We start from the raw sequence: 20,481 nt of genomic DNA, 5'->3' as shown, positions 1-20,481 counted from the left end.
ATGAAATATTGATTCTTTGGGGAAAATTGTACTATCTAATGATAAATGTTCAATATATTAAAACATTTGAAGGGAGACATTTTCTTTTGTTTACTTTGAAAAGCAAGTTTTCTCAGAAAATCTGACCTATACAAGCTTAATAATGATATCTGTTGTTTTCTATCATTAAATAGCAATCGTGACATCTAAGTCTAAGAGGAAGTTAAACATACTTTGGCTAATCCAAAATTAAGCTATGCTTGCAGAAAGGGGGAAGAAAATCTCGTATTTTAGGTTAGTGTGCAGAATTTTTAATAGATTAAGATAAGGCCAGAGGCAGTGTATTCCAAATTATCTGTCTTTCTTTGGAGACCAACACACACCTAACAGGTTTTTTTGTTTTGGTTTCCTTTCCATTTAGTTTATTGGTACATTTTAGGTATAAAATACAGTTACATTCATCATTGGGATCTTGTACCTGTACATGATGTATTTTGGTTCTTATTTTTTCCCCATTCCCCTGCCCTCCCTTCAACCCCTCCATCCTTCCCTATTTACAAAGACTTTGTTTCCATGTTTTTCCTTTTCTCATATTTTTTCTTTTCCCTTCATTCCTTTCCCCTACCCCTCCCACTTCCCCTACTCCTTTAGACATTTTCTTCCTATTTCACGATATCAGTTACACATTTTGATTCTTATTTACACTTTTAATTTTTCACACCAGAGAAACTATTCGGTATTTACACATGTGTGTTCTATTTATTTCACTTAAGAGTATAGCCTCAATGTGCATCCACTTAGCTACAAATGTCTCCAGTTTCTCATTCTTTATGGCTGAGTAGTACTCCATTTTATGAAAAAACCACATCTTTATCCAGTCTCCAGTTGATGGACAATTGGGCTGTTTCCAAGTTTTAGCTAAAACACCTAATAGTTTTTAATTTTTCCTCCAAGATGTAGTTTCTCTTAAGAATCTCAAGGTTTTTCCTGCCATGTAGCAGATTACTATTAATCTACAGCAAATGGGGAAGAATATTAATTATGAAATGTCCAAATACAGAGAAGTAAAATAAAACTTGTGCCAGGATCTTTTCTTAGATCTATGAATCTTTTGAAAGTCTATTTTTTCATTTCTAAGTACTACACAGAGATTTAGACTGTCTTTTTATTGTTGATTTCTGCTTCAATTATATAAGAACCACAGATCATGGTCTATAAGCCATTGGCTCTTAGTATTTCTTGAGACCTAAAAAAAATTCTATTATCACATTTTGTCATATTTCTCCCACAGCTAGGTATATGAATGTTGATTAGCAAATATCTATATCTCTAAAAAGCTTCATAATAATTTTTAATGTTTGCTTCATTATTATACTGCATTTTTAGTAGAATTAGTATGATGATAATTCTCTAAAGATTTCATCTTTTCTTGTTTCATCTTTGCTCCCCCATGTAAACCATTCTTTCAACCATCATCATTTGTCCATGTAAAATGGTAGATTCAGTGTAGCATACTTATGACATACCTTTCTTTCCATGCCATTTGTCAGACCCACAAGTGTGATCCAACTGTGTTATCAATATATACTATATATTACAAGCTCTATTAGGAGGAGTTACAAACATAGAATGAGAAATATAATCAAAAGACAAGGGCTGGGGATGTAGTTCAGTGGTTCCGGCGCCTGCCTCGCAAGCGCAAGGTCCTGAGTTCGATCACCGGTACCAAAAGAAAAAAATATATATATATCTTTTTGTTTTGAGCAAAACAGTGGTGCTATCAGAAATTAAGAAATCTGGATATTTGAGTCATTTTTACAAAGAAGACAAGTGAGTGTTAGGAATGTCAAATTTATAGTGCCAGGAATATTTAGAGGAGATTCCTTTTATAGATTTTGAAATGTTGAAATCATTGGATAGTGAGAAATTCTTTATACTTGTAATTTCCTATTAAAAATTGTATGAAGAGACATTAAGATATATAAAACAATTAGCATATGGATGATAAATTAACAATAAATAGTATCAAACAACAGAAACAAAAACTCTTTTAGAATTTATATACCTGTGCACTTAGTAAGCCATAGGTTATCCCTCAGGATATTCTGCCACTATCCAGTTCTACACTGCCTTTTTTTTAAAAAATTGATGAGTATATAAAAAGCAAAGCTGTAACATGAGACGGTGGCTCTGTTTACTTTTTCTTCCTGACTCACCCAACCTGTGTGTCCTACCTGGTCTGTTTAGTTAGAGCCCCTTGGGACCCTATAAATGGAAGCAATTTCTGAAACCCTGGAATAGCTCTTTGAAGATAGAGTCTTGCTTTGTTTGGTTTTGGTTTGTTTTTAGTGATTACTTTGTTAAAATAACATTGATATTGCTGTTTGAATCATTTTGCTTCTCCATTTTTACTTATTTTCCTTAAGATTTTACCAAATATACTGACTTTTAATTACAGGAGTGTGATGAAAAACAAACTCAAATCGAACGATGCATTAGGGAAAAAAAAGCTGTGGAGAAAGAACTAGAAAAGGTAAAAAGAAAAAGGAAATATAACTACCTAAAACCCAACTACAAATATTCAACATTACTATCTGCTTTCATCACACTGTCTACTAGCAACCCTTATATTTATAAGTATTCTCCTGGTGAGTGATTTTTATTTTCTTGGAATATAGTCAGTCTGAATTTAAATACTATTGCCTTTGTACATTTCTTTCTAAATCTGGCCATATTCTTTGAACTTTGTACTTAAAGATATAAATTTTATGAAGTAGCTATATTTCTTGCTTAAACTTTATCCCAATAATAAATTTAATTTTGTCTGTCTTACTAGGGTTGCCAACTCTTACTAGGGTTAAGAGGTCATTTGTAAATTTAAACAGTCAGTATAAAGAGAAAATTATAGCATTGCTCTGATAGTTACCTTTTAAAAGTACAATAATTAGGAAAAATATTTACCCCAATTACATTTGAAAAGACTATTGGGAGAAATCTATACAGTACTTTATAATTTCTTTCTGGCCCTGCATATTTTTTTTAGCAATAAATATACCAGTCTTTTAAAGTACTTTGGGAAAAGAAAGGAAGATCAAATTTGGGCACATACATACTGTGTTTTTTTGTTTTTTTGGGGGGGGTACTGGGGATTGAACTCAGGTCCTTGTGCTTGGGAGGCAGGTGGCGGAACCATACTGTCTTTTAGATGCTGTATTAGGAACTTTCATAGCAAGGTTAAGTAACTTTCCCAGTGTAAAAAAAAAAAAAATAGAATCAGAATTTGATTTTCAAAGATGAGGTACATAACCTAAAAATCGTGTGAAATATCCATGTCATCAAAAATCATGCCAACATTGCATAGTAAAACAGTAATTTACAAAGCAGAACATAGTATACAATTCCACTTAACAGGAAAAAAAAATGTATGTGTTCAAAGCAGGACCTTATTGGCTACCACTTCCCTGCAAGGCAGATCCTTGTTAGTTTCTCTCAAATAGGTCCTGTTTAGATTGCCAGCTGCTATACCCATCAGGGTTTGGGATGAATTTTTAATGTTACATGGCATAGGTTAAGGAATAGGCTTTACTGGGGAAATGTAAAACCTTTAAAGCGAAAGGCAGCGCACAGAAAGAAGGCACAGCTCCCTGTTCTCTCAGTGTCCCATGGACAAACATACCAAGGTCATAGTGTTGCTGGGACTGCAGTGTAGTTCTGGATCCCCGAAGTGGAATAGTAAAGTGCTTATCTTCTACCTTTCTATAGAGCGGGAGTGACAACTTGGGCTTGTCAACAGGGGAGCCACAGGTTACTTGGCCAGGCAGTGTCTCAGCCCTTGTTCTGTGAGAGGAAATGCAACCTTGTGGGAAGTTAATCTGAGGTACAGCTGCTGCTAGTGAAAGAAGGATCTCCCATTCCAGCTAAGTTATTGTCCAGGTGACCCAGAGCGAGGTTCTAGGGTCCTTTTCAAATAATTCTACTCACTGTCCCGCAGCATATGTTTTTCTGTTTAAATTAGATAATTGTCTTGAAGTATGCTCATCAAAAAAGGATACTCTCTAAGTGGTTATCTCTAACTTGACATTCAGATTTTTTTTTACTTTGAGCTGCTTTACATTTCTATATTATTAGAATAATTTACAATGGGCGTGAATAGTTCCTTTTAAATAAAAAATTTCTTTATATCTCAATCATTTTATACATTTTTTTGGCATTTTATTTTGTAAACATGAAATAACCAAAATTAATCACAGGGCCCGGGGATTTAGCTCAGTGGTTTCGCTGCCTGCTGCACAAGCGCAAGGATCCAAGTTCGATCCCCGGTACCAAAAAAAAAAAAATTAATCACTGATATGTTGTAATGTTACAGAGGGAGCAGATGAACACATGATCATGGTTTTTTTATTTCTCATTATTGGTTTCAGTTTCTAAACTGTATACTTTGTTCAGACCAAGTATTTCCTTCTGTATGGTAATATACATATAAGCCTCTTCTGCAGACTTACCGTGAAGGCAGAGGGAATGAAAACGATTACAGAAAACTGGAAGAAATGCACCAAAGATGTCTTGTTGCTGAGCGTTCAAAGGATGATCTTGAGCTAAAACTTAAGAGAGCAGAAAATAGAATAAAACAACTTGAAATTAAGTAAGTTTTCTTTTGGTTTTGCTATAGTATCTTCTTTACCATTCACATGATTTCTGACAGGTTCTCTACCATTATTTATTGGACTCATATGTTATTTTAAAAGGACCAATTTTTTAAGATTATTTCTTTTTTTTGGTACCAGAGATCGAACTCGGGACCTTGCGCTTGCGAGGCAGGCAGTGGAACCACTGAGCTAAATCCCTGGCTAGATTATTTCTGAAAACTAATTTCTTCAGGAAGAAGATTTAACAGTATACCATTTTATTTTAAATTTACCATTTCTAGCAATTAAATATAATGTTCATTCATATTATGTAGCTGTTATATTAGCTTATTTCTAAGCATTGCTTTTATACCATATGTACTTCATATTATTTTTGTGTTATTAGATATTCTGTATTGATCAATCATGTTTATTTATTAAATTATTTAAATGATAAATTTATGATAGAATGGATCCATTATAAAAGGGTTTTTTACCTTTCTCCCTCCCTCAATGTTTCTTTAAACTGCATAATACTTGATACTTAAGTTAATTAATAAATGTTTCCAAAAGGAGATTCTGCAGATTTGTTTCATAAATATATGTGTAATTTTCAGTTATCTACCCAGATAATGTGCTTATATTATTACTTCTAAAGCAAGCAGGAGAAACCACTTTAATCCAATATGACTATTCTTATGTGTAGTAAGCAAAGGGTCATGCATGAAAACTTTTATACCATGTATCATAGGATTTCTCTGCAATATCCATATCCCATGTGTCTTGTGAGGGAAGAAGATTGAATAAAAGTATCCCACATTTGTTTCAATTCACAAGGTCTCTCTGCAGTATGAGTTTTCCTGTGTGCTATAAAAGAGAAGTCAGTGAACTCTTCTTTTTGTTCCTTATATTCATAAAAAGGTTTTCTCCAGGGTGAATTTTAACATATTTCCTGAAGGATACAGGCACAGAAAACTTCCTATTTTCTTTATTCATAATGTTTCTCTCCACTGTGAGTTTGCATATGTTTCTTAACTATCCAGGGAAAACTGAAGGCTTTCCCACATTCCTTGTATTCATAAGAGTTCTTTATAGTTGTATATTCACATTTTTCCTCAGGGATAGGAAGGCAATTAATACTTTTCCACATTTTCTACATTTATAAGGTATTACTCTGCTGTAAGTACATTCATGAATTTTAAAATATAAGGAAAAAAATAAAGGTTTTTCCCACATTCTTCATATTAATGTAGCCTTTCTCCCTTATGTATTCTTACTTGTTTCCAAAGTGAAAAGCAATAATCTGAGGTCATACTACTTCCTTACATTAATAATGTTTTACTTCAGTTTGGATTCCCATGATTTTGCTACAAGGGGAGTAATAGCTGAAGTCTATTCTACAGTCCTTAAATTCATAGAATACATAGTTTTTGCCAATGTGAGTATGTAAATATTAAGTTTTGAGTGCCAACTGTAGCTTTTCTAAGTTCCTTGTATACCTAGTAGGGCTTTCCTCTGCTATGAGTTTATTCGTATTTGTTAAGATACATTAAACATATAAAGTCTTTTCTGCATTCTTGACCTTCGTAGGGCTTTTCTCCGATGCACACATTAGGTAATGCAAACTTTCTAAAGCCTTTCCTACATTCATTACATCATAATGCTTCTTTTCCGTGTGAGAGCTTACATACTACTTTTCCATTTTTCTTCCATATAGGTTATCTCCAGGGTAGATTCTTATGTAAGGTATGAGGATGATCTGAAATGTTCTCACATGTTCTCGCAATCCTCACATGTATAAGAATTTTTCTCAGCATGTACTTTTATATATCGAATAAGGTGTGAGGACTAAGTGAAAAGCTTTCCCATGTTCCTTACATGCAGGAAGCTTCTCTCCAGGATAAATTTTAAGTGCTCAGTGAAGGGTGAAGATAGGCCATCTGTATATTTACAGGCTCTTCTTGGGGAGTTCTTTTGCTTTTATAAGGAAATGGGAATTGCTAAATGCTTTCACACATTCTCTACAAGCAGTGTACTTGTCTCCAGTACAAGTTCTTACATGTTCAGTAAGATGTGAGAAAGCAATGAAGGCTTTCCCATATTCTCCATGTACATATGGTTTCTTGCAGTGTAAGTTTTCACATGCGCTTTAAGGTACACTTCATAAATGTTTTGTTACAGTCACTTACTTCGAAGGGTTTCTCTTGAGTGTCTGTGAGTTCTCCTGTCCACTTCTGACTTTAGGAATACTAGGAGTGATGTTTCTTAAGTCTCATTTAGTCTCAGTATTCTTTTTTTTTTCTGGTCTTCAAATAATTTATTGAAAAGGCAGTTATTTTGTACTGTAAAGTTTCCTTTATTACACACATATGTATGCTGTGATTTACTTTGTTTCTCTGACCCATGTAATTTCTAAAAACTAGTAAGTAGACCAAGAGGCTTGATCTAGTCTTGCTTTTATTTTTTTTTGTAAGAATATTTCATAGATGATGATATTGTGGACTTCTGTTAGGAGGCCCATAATGTGTGATTATTTCTGGTTATAGCATCTTGATGTAAATTGCCATTGCCTAGGTACATCATTCATTAGAAACTTTATCAGCCAAGGTTTAGATAGGAAAAAAGAGCTGCCAGCTGTATGAGAATAAAGAATTTAATGTAGGAGTTAAAATTTATAAAATATAGGAGGAGCTGGGAAAACAGCAATCTAGAATGGCAGAGGTAGATGTCAGAGAAAGTCTCTGTGTCCACCTGAAGCACTGGCAGATATGGACAAGCTGTACTCTCTAAGTAGACCTTAAAGATATGATACATGGTGGTAAAACTACAACCATGTGAAACATGTTTGTACAGTGTATGATCAAAATATATGGTGAATGTTCCAATTTAAAGAAAAGAATTATTACAGTTGAATACATATAGCCATTAATCCCTCTCAAAATACTCCCCCTTACTTCGAATACACTTATCCCTTCATTCTTGCTATTTTCTGAAGCTGTCCAGAAAGTCCTCTTTCTGAGAGTCTTTACAAGGTATAATCAAAAATATGGTGCCATCCAGTGGAAAGGCAGGCTTATAAAAACATTATGGTGTGTCCTCATCCACCTTATTTACGAGATCTGGCACCATGAGACTTCTGGATCTTTCCCAAAGTCAAGAAACGTAAACAATTTGAATTGATTCAGAATATCAAGGCCACCACAACAGCACAACTAAAGACATTCACTAAAGAATTGCTTTTATAGAACTGTTTCAGAAAGTGACAGGAACTGGAATAAGTTTGTTTAAAACAAAGGAGGGATTTTGAAGAGGATTAATAACAATGTATATTTTACTCTAAACATTTTTAATTTAAACTTCACCACCATCCCTAACTGAACTAGAATTTATAAAGACTATTTCTAAGACATATATGAAAATAGAATTTATTGTTATAATTTAGTAATATAGTCAGCTATTGTGTTTTCCTCTGGAGCTGATTGATGGAGGAGTTTTGGTTACCTCCCTACTTCATCATTTTTACTTTGCCATTAGTTTGTTCCTTTGAAATATCCTTCCACAATGATTCTCCATGTTAGTAAAAATTTGAAAGCAGTTTCATATTGATTTTCTAGATGAGTGAGTTCAATTTATCTATTCTTAGTTAAGATTGGTAAATTAAATGTATTTTCCTGGTATTACATAATGTTTTGAAACCACATAAGCTGTAAAATGTAGACAGACATCTCAATTTCTACTATAGATTATTAAGTTTAAAGCTTCTTTTTTGTTTCTGTTTTTTTTTAACAGTTCCTCAGAAGAAATATCATGTTCCCATGAAATGATTAAGAAACTTCAAAATGTGTTGGAGTCGGAAAGAGAGAACTGTGTCTTTGTCAGTGAACAAAGGCTTAAACTTCAGCAAGAAAATGAACAGTTACACAAGGAAACTGAGCATTTAAGAGATATTGCTCTAGAGGCTGAAAGAAAAGCTAAATTAAAGGTATTTTCAAGACTCATTAGAGTTAGATGTGGTTTTGAGAAAATCAGAGTATGGAGAGTAGAGAAAAAAGTATAGAGAGACCTAGTAAAACATTTTCAGGCCATTTTTTTCCCCTTCTCATCAGATAGCCCTAAATCATAATTTAGTGTGTTAACCAGTCATTGTAAAACTTGGCAAGCATACTTGAAAATGATTGCCTTCACTATCTGCACACACACAAAAAAATTCTTTTCCAACCATGAAATATGCTGATATTCCTGCCAAAGCAATTTAAGCAGCACTAGCAAAGCCATAGATTAGATAACTTTACAGACTACCTTGTTCTCTTCCCCCTTTATTATAGCCTCTCAAAAATTGAACTTCTCTAAAACTGACTGTAAGAGTGTGATATGTCAGTGTGCTTTGAGAACCACTCATACTAGTCTAAAACCTCCGTGCCAGCAAGAAGGCAAGGGGCAAAAGTCTCATGTAAAAATAAAACTTTCCTGACTTTTGTCTCCCTTTTATTCTGTGCTTACATGCATTAGTAACCTGGTTACTAAATAATAACCTGGTTAAAGGATTTTCAGAAAGCACATCATCATCTCATTTACCTTTCTCCATTCCATGAAACTTCTGTAAAACGTGGAAGAAATTCTTTGTGACATCTTCCAAGGATACAAGACAGTAGTAGTAGTGGTTTCCTTTTTTTCCTGCTGCAATGACTCAAGTCACATTCCAACCTAATTCGTATCAACATATATTTAATGAATGCCTCCTATTGCAAGCATCAGGCACTCTAGGTATTTATAAAAACATGAACTCTGAAAAAAAATGAAAAAAGAGAGACTGATCTATCATACAAAGAAGTTTGTGTATTATGTTTTCTGCTGTGGGAAGTCTTTAAAGAACAAGGAAAAGAACCATACTTGATACAAAGCCACAGTAATTAAGACAGTGTGTTTTCAACATCATATAATAGGTTGATCAATGGTATAAAAGTGAGTACAGAATGAACTCATTCACTCTATCTAAAGTGCCAGGCATGGTACCACTGAGCTAAATCCCCAGAAAAGCACTAATCATAATGTAAAGAGGAATGAATTAGATTTCATTAAAATTATTATTTTTTATTCATCAAAGACACATTAAGATAATGACAAGCATCGGGCTGGGATTTAGCTCAGTGGTGCTAATGCCTGCCTCACAAGCACGAGGTCCTGAGTTGGATCCCCGATACCAAAAAAAAAAAAAAAAGATAATGACAAGTGTGAGAAAAAAAAGAAACTCTCATATCCACAATATAAAAATTCTTACCAGTTAATAAAAATTATTAGTAAGGAAAAAACAGCTAACGATAAGCAAAAGCAGATGATCCATTTCCAAAAATGGGCCAAAAGACTTAACAGTTATTTCAAAAGAGAATATATGCAAATATATTTAAATTAATAATTATTGAGACAAATGTAAATTCAAACTACAATGAGGTAACACTACAGGCCTACCATAATGGCTAAAATTTTAAAAACTGACAATATTAAGTATTAATAAGTATATAAAGTAATGAGAACTTTCTTACAGTACTGGAAATGTGAATAAAACAACTGTCATTTAACTGTCTTAAGGATAAGCAGACATATATCCTATGTCAAATAATCCTGTCTTTACATGCAACCAGTACAAATGCTTACGCTCATCAAAACATGTATATGAATGTTCATAAAAAATTTTAATCAAATCAAAACACTGAACTCAAATGTCCATCAACATGAGATCATATAATGAAACTGTGATATAGTCATGTAATGGACTAGATGCAGCAATGACAATGAACTATGCTTATAAGCAATAGGGGATAGGTTTTGTAGATATGCTGTTAAACAGAGAAGCCAGAAATTTAAAAGCTTATGTTTTATTACTTTGGTACCTGAAAGTGAAGAATAGGACCAGTTACCTGTGTAAGGATGGGGTCTTAGAATAGTGGTGACCTTTTTAGATGGGCACACATTGATAAGGGCACATGAGGGAGCCTCCTGGGATATCTGAATCCGAGATGACTTTGTTGTGTCAGTATATGGGTAAAAACTGAATCATGCCCTTAAAACGTACATACTGCATTGTAAGTAAAAGATAAGTCTTAAGAGAGGAGAGTAGGTAGGAACATAGGTAAAACAAAGGTGGTTGTGAGTTCTATAGTTGTGGTTATAGAAGCTGGGTGATGGGCAAACAGGAATTCATTATAACATACTTTATGTATACTTAAAAGTTCCCATACTAAAACATTTCTGAAATTTAAAAAAATAAGCCAGTGTACTTTAGGGAGGAAATACTATATATTCATCATAAAATTTATATAAAATGTATGGATTTAACAATTTAGTGATACTCTGAAACATTGGTAGGAAATGTAGGTGAATGTTGAATTGATTAAGAACTTTTTAACAAAAGAAAAATGGAAGAAATTACAAATGGCAATATTAATATATTATCATATAAAATATTTAAAACTATTTTTGTAACTTTTAAAAGAAGTAAGGGTTAGGGCAAGGGATTTTTAGATCAGTGGTGCCACTGCCTGCCTTGGAAGCACAGGGCCCTAAGTTTGATCCCTGGTACCAAAAAAAAAAAAGAAGTAATGGTATGTGATTTTAATAAATATAACAAATACCTGAGAGCCACCAAGGTTTTCTTCTTAACCACAGAACATGGAAAATTATTCCATTGACTATTTTCTCAGGTTCTCCAGGACTGGTACATAGTAGTTCCATTTTAGATGCAGACAAGAAAAGGTAATTCATTATATAGATAAGATGCCTTAAAGAATTAGAGTTTAAATCTCTCCCTCAACTCCAACTGAGAAAGCTTTCAGACTGTATGTTCATTGTTCATTAAGGTGTTACTAGTACAATAATACAAATTCCTAGGAACATCATGAAGATATTCCCATGTGAGATTCCCATGTGGTTTTTTTCCTGAAAAAATATACATTGTTTATTAATTCTACAACTGAATTGGTGAAGAAATTCCAGGATATAATTTTCTTTTACTTCACAAAGCTCTTTGAAAAAAACAGTATATAAATAAAAAATTATTTGAATAAAAACCTAGCATTCAGTTACTAAGAGCATGAACATTTTTTGTGGATTCTACCAGCAAAAGTAAAATTAAATAAAGAAAATGGTTGGGCCGAGGATTTAGTTCAGTGGTTCTGCTGCCTGCCTCGCAAGCGCAAGATCCCGAGTTCGATCCCAGGCAGCAAAAAAAAAAGTTTAGAAATAAAGAAAATTGGTTCTAGGTTATATACTTTTTAAATACTGGCATTTTAAGGTGTTGGGGAAAGGGTTGCAAAAAAGTATGGTCCATCATAAGTCTAATTTAACTCAAATTATAATATAGGATGCCTTTATTTGTGATTAAGACACATTATAAAAGCAATTTCTTAAATTTCTCAGAAAAGCATTTCTAAAACTCGGACAACATAATGAATAATCTTTTTCATATACTACATTGATCACTATAGGTCTTAGAATAATAGGGAAAACTTAGTGTGTGTATTTTATTCTTTAGATCAGTACAATGGAACATGAATTTTCAATAAAGGAACATGGGTTTGAAGTTCAATTAAGAGAGATGGAAGACAGTAATCGAAGTTCTACTATTGAACTGAGGCATCTCTTAGCAACTCAACAGAAGGCGGCCAATAGGTGGAAAGAAGAAACAAAGAAACTCACTGAAAGTGCAGAAATTAGAATCAGCAACCTAAAGTAAGTCCACTATTAATAACTGACATGTTTTAAAGAATAAATTAAAACTATAGTTTATGTTTTTGCCATAATCTTTTTGTAATTCTGTACCTTCTACTTAGATTTTTTTATTCAGCAAATATTTATTGTCCTACTGTAAAAATATTAAGCATTGTAAATCAGAATAAATATTGTATATTTTCATAAATTTCATGTATATTCCACAAAGTTCTATGATTTTTGTTGTACTTGACAGTTTATAATCTTACTACATAAGATGTAACCTGTATAATATTCTGTAGTTACAGAATCCATTTGACCTGCAAAGTCTAAAATGTTTGCTCTCTGACCCTATAAGAAAAAGGTTTTCTGGGCCAGGGATTTAGCTCAGTGGTTCCACGGCCTGCCTGCCCTGCAAGCGTAAGGACCCGAGTTTGATCTCTGGTACCAAAAAGAAAAAGAAAAGAAAAAAGTTTTCTAACCCTTCCATAGAACAAACTTGAGATTTTGTGCCGAATGCAATAGGAAGCTCTAGAGCTTCAACTAGGAATGAGATTGGAAGGCTCTGAGCAAAGTGAAGTGATCAGACTTAAATTATCAACAGATGACTTTGACTGCTGTATGAAGAATAAATTTAACCTAAAATTGCTCTAAAAATGAAGTATATTTTAAAAATACACAGGCTGTAAAGATACAAAGGTGCTGTAAGGGTCTAAGTATAAAATCGTGGTGCTTAGGACTAGGTTTTAAAAGATTGGAAATAATCAAAAAAAGTTTGCTATGGGCCATGTTAAGTGTGACTGCTCAGACGGTACTTAAAAACCAGGCTATAAAGTCAGTCAGTTGTATGTATAAGTTTAGCATTCCAGGGACAGACTGCAACAGGAGCTATGAAAGTGGCAATCATTGCCATACACATGATTTTTAAAGACATGGAATGAGAATATGCTGGAAAAGAATATATAGAGAAATGAAACTGTCTGAGGATCAACTAGCAGAATGTAAACTTTAAGGATATTAAGATTCTACTGAGACACTAACAAAGATTATCCAGAGAAATAGGAATCAAAGCAAAATGCTTTTTAAAAACTTTTTTCTGAAAATACTTGTGCAGAAAGGAAATAAGCAGTGATGGGTGATATTTACTGAACACGTGCTGTGTACATTGTTCTAAGCAACTTACATATACTTAATCTTCACAGTACGTAGCATAGTATGTAACATAGCCATGCTTTATACAAAGTGAAACAGAGACCGAGACAGGTTAAGGAACTTACTTAAATTCAATTGGGCAAGGACAGTATGTTCTTAACCATTATGTTTTATAAAAATCTACTAATTGATCCATGTGAGATCTGAAAGTGAACCTTTTACCTCAGCACCATGACAAGATGAGTTTTGGGTTCAGAATGCTAAACTGAAATTTATTTAGACTGAGAAAGAATTTCTGCTCGCAATTAATAGTGATCTAGGCTATTTGAACCAGTTCCTCACCATGACTATAAAAAGTCAGATGTTAGTTTTCTTTTTTTTTTTTGGTACCAGGGATCGAACTCAGGACCGTCCACTTGTGAAGCAGGCAGCAGCACCACTGAGCTGGATCCCCAGCCCATGTTAGATAATTTTCTTTTAAAAAATCTACTGAGAGCATTAAAAGAACTAGCAAAAACATCATTACTTTCAGCTCTCTCTGAAGAATGCAAAGTTGGTATAAGATTAGAAAATCAGCTGATATATTTACTATATTGTTATTGAAAGAGAAAAATCATAAGATTTGAATAGATACAGAAAAAGCATTTGACAAAATTTAGTATCCACTCACAGCCTTTTTCTTAAAATCTTGGCAAACTAGGAATTGAATCTTTTTAAGTTTGTAAAGGTAGCTATTCTACAGCAAACATGATTCTTAATGACAAAAAATATTGATAACATTTCTTTTAAGATCACAAGGGACTGAGGATTTAGCTCGGTGGCGTCGCACCTACCTTGCAAGCGCAAGGTCCAGAGTTCAATTCCCAGTACTGGAAAAAAAAAAAGAAAGAAAAGAAAATCTGAAAGTCCACTATTACCACCTCTGTTCTTCTTTGCACTGGAAGTTCTAGTCAGTATTGTATGACAAGAAAAAAGAATCAAAAGATTGACAAAGGAAGAAAGAAACAATCATCCTTCACAGACAACATGTTATATATATAAAAAGTCCCAAATAATTGGTAAACAAATTATTAGATGAATATATAAAAATCAACCATCTACATACCAACATCAAATATTTAAAAAATAAAAGTTTAAAACTAGTTAAATTTACAATTACATTAAAAAACATTAAATATCTAGAATAAATCTAACAAATGTGTAAAATTTCTATGTGAAGACTATAAATAATATTAAGGGCAATTAAAGAAGACCTAAGTAGGGGCCGGGGATTTAGCTCAGTGGTTCCACCATCTGCCTTGCAAGTGTAAGGACCCAAGTTCGATCCCCGGTACCAAAAAAAAAAACAAAGAAGACCTAGGTAAATAGAGGCAAAGACTATGTGAATCAATTAAAATATTTCATATTGTAGTTATGTCAGTCCCCCACCCAACTATCTATAGATTCATAGCAATCCAAATCTGCATCTAAATAGATACAGCAATATCTTAAGTGAACAAAACAAGTAGTATAACACTACATATGGTATTCTACCCTTTATCTAAAAGGGAAGAGTGTGTGTGTGCATATATTCATTTATCTACAAACGTATTCAGTATACACAAACATTCATATGAACACATACATATTTCTATCTTTAGATATGGAGACGTGAACCAAAAATAATTTTTAAAAAATAGTAATCTGTGAGAGGAAAGAGGGGACAGGATGAAAGCTTTGAATGAACCTTGTTTTATAGATTGGCTTGACTTTAAAACTGTATAACTATTTATATAATTATTTTTCAAATTAAAGCAAAATGCAAAAACCAATACCTAAAAATCAAAAGTAAAATTTTAAAAATTAACTTATTTAGGAAGTTGATTACTTGACTACACAGGTGAGTTATTTCAAGTGAAATTATGCACAGTAATTACACTGTATAGTCCTAGTGAGATAAATCCTAAGAAATACAAAAAAAATCCACAAATTGTTTGTCATAATCATATGGTAAGCTATATTGATGTTGTTCTGAAATGTATAATTATAGGATGAACCAGTTGATTCATTTATACAAATGTCTTTAAGAACCAAGATTTTCTTTATAAATGGGAAGAAATTAAGTTTAATTCTAAATTGTAATTAGAAAATATTAGCATATGAACTCATAATATGCTTTACTCTTTAAATGTACTTCCTAGCTCTGTCCTTTCAGTGGACAGTAAAATCAGTGACCAGTATTCAGCTGCAATGAAGTCAGTATTCCTTGGAAAAATTACTGGTTATAGATTTAGGACAAGAAAGTACAAGATGAGCCTAAAAAACACTTTGTCAAAATAAGGACTAGTTATCAAGATTGCTGCCATCATGTTAAAAGAATCCACAAACCAATTTGAGGATGATTCTGCTAGCCCATTTGAGAACAATTTGAACATCAAAATATTTTCAGTAAATTGACAGATGTCGAATATATCAAAAATTCATGACTTCAGAGCAGTAATAAAGAAAAATAAGTCTTTGAACCTTTGGAAGAACTCATACTGAAAAAAAAGATGAACAAAAGGAAAACACGACCATTTATTCTACCCTTCCTTTACTCGTTATATTTTATCAAATGCCATATCCTTTTTATACTACAATAATCCTCTCTTCACTAATCAGAGAACCAATGTAGAAATTCTTTTTCCTATTGTTCAATTTATCTATACCAATGATGGATTCCAAAAACCAAGACTTTAAGGGTGGGATTATGGAAACCCTGGACCCACTATGAGACAGCCCAAGCCAAAATTCCATTGATGACTTGGCCAAAAGAAATGCCTCCTCTGGTTGAGGAGCCACAGAGGAATTTTCTGTCTCCAGGAATTTGTCAGTTCAGCAACAACAGCTAGTAATCATGAGTTTCTAGATTTCTCCTTCCCCATTGTATAGCACCCTGCTAAATTCACATGCCTCTTGGGGGAAAGGCCAGGAGATAATATGTGTGGATGTATAAAAGGATCCTTCTTCAAAGTCTGCTGTCCCTCCTTCCTTCACTCAAGGGGCTCTGCAGTTTTGAACTGGCAAGTTTGAAAATTGTTTGACAGGACAAGACACTCAGTGATTCAAGTCAATGTAGAGCTTTCTACTTCAACAGATCAAGTAAGACATTAGTAAAGCTGCCCATCTATTTCAACTTTAAGGACAAAATGGCCAAACTAACTAACTGCAAAAATCTCTGCAGATCGGAATCTTCTGATTACTGCTTTAACTCTCCTATTTATTTCAGTAACCATGTCCACATTGTCCTTGAGATTTAATGCCTTACATCTCTCTTGCTGTCGAGAATCTTAATATGTCCATTAAACTCAGAGAGCCCAGTTCCATGGCAGCAGTGTACATATAATTCCTATCTTCTTGGAGCTCTTCATCATAATTCACTTTTTTGTCCTCAGTATCAGATACTCTGTCTTCATATTGGTCATTTCTGCAATTTATGAATTTTATAATTTTTCGTTTTAGACATTTCTGTCTGACATTTTTCCAAAGATTCCATATCCTTTTGAATCTGTCAAATTTTGAACAGTTTTGATTAGCTCGTCCTATTTTTTGCCTATTTCCCTGAAAACCACCATATGCATATTGAGTGAAATTGCTGTGAACTTTTGGTTTATTGCCTCTTTGAACTCATCTGTTTTCTTCATTCCTTCTATGAGCTTTTCATAGACTTCTGCTACCTGGTATTTGTTGTCTTCTCCCTTTGTGAGCCCTTCCTCTGCCCTGGGAGAGTTGGGTGAACTTGGGGATCTTCTGTTGCCTTGCTTTCCCATGCTCATATGTGTATCTGTATATATCCCACTTTTTCCCCCTCCTTTTTTGGGAGGCATGTGGATACTGCAGGTTGAGGACTAGAAAAGTGAGGAGAGTTTGTGTTACATGGAGATTTTTAATAGAATGTTGCCTCCCTGTGAATAATTTTCAGCTTTGTGTATCCAGTGCAAGTCTTTACTCCATTATTTGCTTTAAGTGATTTGGACTCTGTCCCTATATTTTGCTTAAAGATTACTTCTGGTTATAACAGCATGAAAGGATTCAATCATACAACACTTTCATATGATAGGCCTTGCAGTTACACTGCTCCCCTTTGTCTATCTTTTATGCACACTACAACTATGACAGTTTATTTACTAAACAGAACCTTAGTTGCACAAGAACTAGCAGCAAGAATCGATAGATTATATTAGACTAAAAGCTTCTGTACACCAAAAGAGTCAATCAGTAAAGAAGCAACCTACACAATGAGAAAAATATTTTGCCAGCTGCTCCTCAGACAGAAGACTAGTATCCAGAATATTCAAAGAACTAAAAAAATGAAAACACCTAAAATTAAAGGTCTAAGCAAGAAATAAGAGAAATGAACAGTTACCTCATAGAGAAAAAAATACAAATGTTTAACAAATATATGAAAAAATATTAAACATCTCTGGCTATTAGAGAAATGCAAATTAAAACAACACTGAGACTCCATCTTACTCTGGAAAGAATGATAATCATTAGGAAATCAAACAGTGACAAATGCTGGTGTGGCTGTGGTGAAAAAGGGTGGATTCTCACCCTTTTTCATTGTTGGTGGGAATATAAACTAATACAACCATTATGGAAATCAGTATGGAGATTCCTCAAAGACCTAAATTAGAAATTCCATATGGCCCAGCTAGCATCCTTCCAGGTATCTTCCCCAAAGAGCTTAAGTCATCATACTGCAGCGATACATGCATACCAGTGTTTATAGCAGCGCAATTTGTAATGGCTAAATCCTAGAAACAGCCTGTATGCCCATCAACAGATGACTGGGTAAAGAACATGTGGTATCTATATATAATGGAATACTACTTGACTATAAAGAATGCCAAATTTGAGACATTTGTAGGAAAATGAATGCACCTGGAAAATATGTCGAGAGAAATAAACCAGACATACAAGCTTAAATACCATATGGTATTTCTCATTTGAGTGAGGCAAAGTACAAAGAAAATGATATAGAATGGATAGAAAGGGATAAGGAAATGAATCTCTTACAATTAGGAAGTGATCCAAGGGAAAAAAGGTGAGGGTGAGGAAGAAGGGAAGGGGAAATAAGAAAAATAAAGATACGCCACGTACAGAAACCTAATAACCCCAATTAATGTAAACATTATAGGTCATAGCATGAGCTTAGACAGATACTACCAACAAGAGTGAAAAATGGGATAGACGAAGTGGAGGAGGAGGGAGGGAGGGGAAGGAAGGGAATTAAAAAAAGAAACATGCTATAATATGTACATGTAGTCTGCCATGGTGGCACACACCTATAATTCCTGTATTCGGGAAGCTGAAGCAGGAGGATGACTATGAGTTCAAGGCCAGCCTGAACTACATAGCAAAACCCTGTCTCAAAAGAACCCCCAAAATTTTATATATATATGTCACCATTCCCCAAGACAGTTGTAAACTACATGAACTGCAAACGTACAAATAAAATTTAAAAGTTAAAAAAAAGAAAAGAAAATGCTAAGACTCTACTATTTGGCCCTTTCTTTGAGTCTCATACCTTGTGCATGGCTCCCTATTTTCATCATTAATAAATTAGTATGCTTTTTTCCTGTTAATAATAAATTGATTAATTAAACCATATAATTTTAATGTATCCTGTGACCAGTCTTTCTCCAGTGTTCCACACCCCCAACTCAGCCCCTCATAACCAGCATTCTACCCCTTATTTCATCAGTTCAAGTTTTTTAGATTCTACACATAGGTAAAATCCTGCATTATTTATCCTTCTGTGCCTGGTTTATTTCACTTAGCATAATGTCCTCTAGGTTCATTCACGTTCTCACAAATGGCAATATTTCTTTATTTTTAAGGCTGAATAGTTTTCCACTGAGTATATATTCCACATTTTATTTATTCATTAATGGACAATTGTATTAATTCAGCATCTTGGCTATTATGAATAATGCTGCAGTGAACATGGGAGTGCAGGTGTCTTTTTAATACACTAATTTTGTTTCCTTTGGATGTAGACGGATTGGTAGGTCAGATAGTAGTTCTGTTTTTAATATTTTGAGAAACCTCCATAATGTTTTCTGTAATGGCTCTACTGATTTAGCGGGGGAAAAGCTTCTTTTATTACTCAACCCCAGTTTTCACATATTAGGAAATACAATAGATTTTAGGAATAAACTTAATGATCTGTCTAGAAAATTTAAGGCAGGAAACAAGCTTCATAAAAAATATTCAAAGATCAGTAGTGAATAATAATTTCGGAGGAACATATTTATTGGAAGAAAGACATTAGTGACTAAGAACTAATAGTAAATGACATCTAATGATTTCTGATTTAAAATTATTTCATAAGCAAGTGTGAATATAATGAAATATATCAGCATTTCTTGATTTTTAAGATGCAGCTAATCTTGACCATTATAGGTAGTTCAGTGCTGAAACCTAAGAAAGAAATACCACAACCATATTATGGAATTATTATTCCCACAGAGGTTATTTTGATCTTCGCTGTTTGGGACTTTAATTATCTACTTTATGCTGAATTACTAATTTCTTTCTCCTAAAGCTCCCAGTTTATCCTATTTGGTGAAAAAATAAATTTATGGTTTCTGTCCCTTCCCCCCAAAGCTGATTAATTTTCCCTCCTCCTCCCCATGCACCTCTCTGTCCTTTTCTTTCTTGTCTGGCAACAGTGTTAGGTGCCTATACCATTATTTAAAGTGGAAATCCTTTTCCTTTTTTCTCCTCCTCTTCCTCTATTTCCTCGTCTTCCCCCTCCTGCTTCTTTGTTTTATTTTCAAGGTTATTCCAATCAAATGTTTAATAACTTTACTTTTTCTCTATCTTTATATACTTACATATAGGCTTCAAAGAACCTAGTCTGTACAATCTTCTCAAATTATTTTCTTTAAAATGATAATCTTCTTATTTTACTTTCATCTCTGTTGAATTTTTCACTTCACTTCCTCTCACTCTACATCTTGCCCAATATTTGTCCTAACTTTGCAGCTGTCCACAG

The 20,481-nt window shown here is 33.6% G+C and overlaps 1 protein-coding gene across 5 annotated transcripts in view; it reads left to right on the top strand.

The window, feature by feature from the left end:
* The window catches only part of Sclt1 (sodium channel and clathrin linker 1), a 181,687-nt gene that overhangs the window by 115,144 nt on the left and 46,062 nt on the right, over window positions 1–20,481 (top strand). For 4 of the 5 annotated variants that reach the window (XM_087193286.1, XM_087193285.1, XM_087193283.1 and 1 more), the window contains 4 exons: window positions 2,438–2,512; window positions 4,464–4,621; window positions 8,394–8,586; window positions 12,133–12,329. In XM_087193286.1, coding sequence (XP_087049412.1) covers window positions 2,438–2,512; window positions 4,464–4,621; window positions 8,394–8,586; window positions 12,133–12,329 — 623 coding nt within the window. The remainder of the gene's footprint in view (window positions 1–2,437; window positions 2,513–4,463; window positions 4,622–8,393; window positions 8,587–12,132; window positions 12,330–20,481) is intronic. The other variant, XM_087193284.1, reaches the window with a different exon arrangement.

Source organism: Heterocephalus glaber, unplaced genomic scaffold (genome assembly GCF_053883595.1).
Source record: "Heterocephalus glaber isolate CG9 unplaced genomic scaffold, H.glaber_assembly_v1.0 deba00001586, whole genome shotgun sequence".
In the NCBI taxonomy this organism is placed as follows: domain Eukaryota; kingdom Metazoa; phylum Chordata; class Mammalia; order Rodentia; family Bathyergidae; genus Heterocephalus; species Heterocephalus glaber.
Note: the sequence above shows the minus strand (reverse complement) of the source record. Positions and strands in the feature narration are given on the sequence as shown.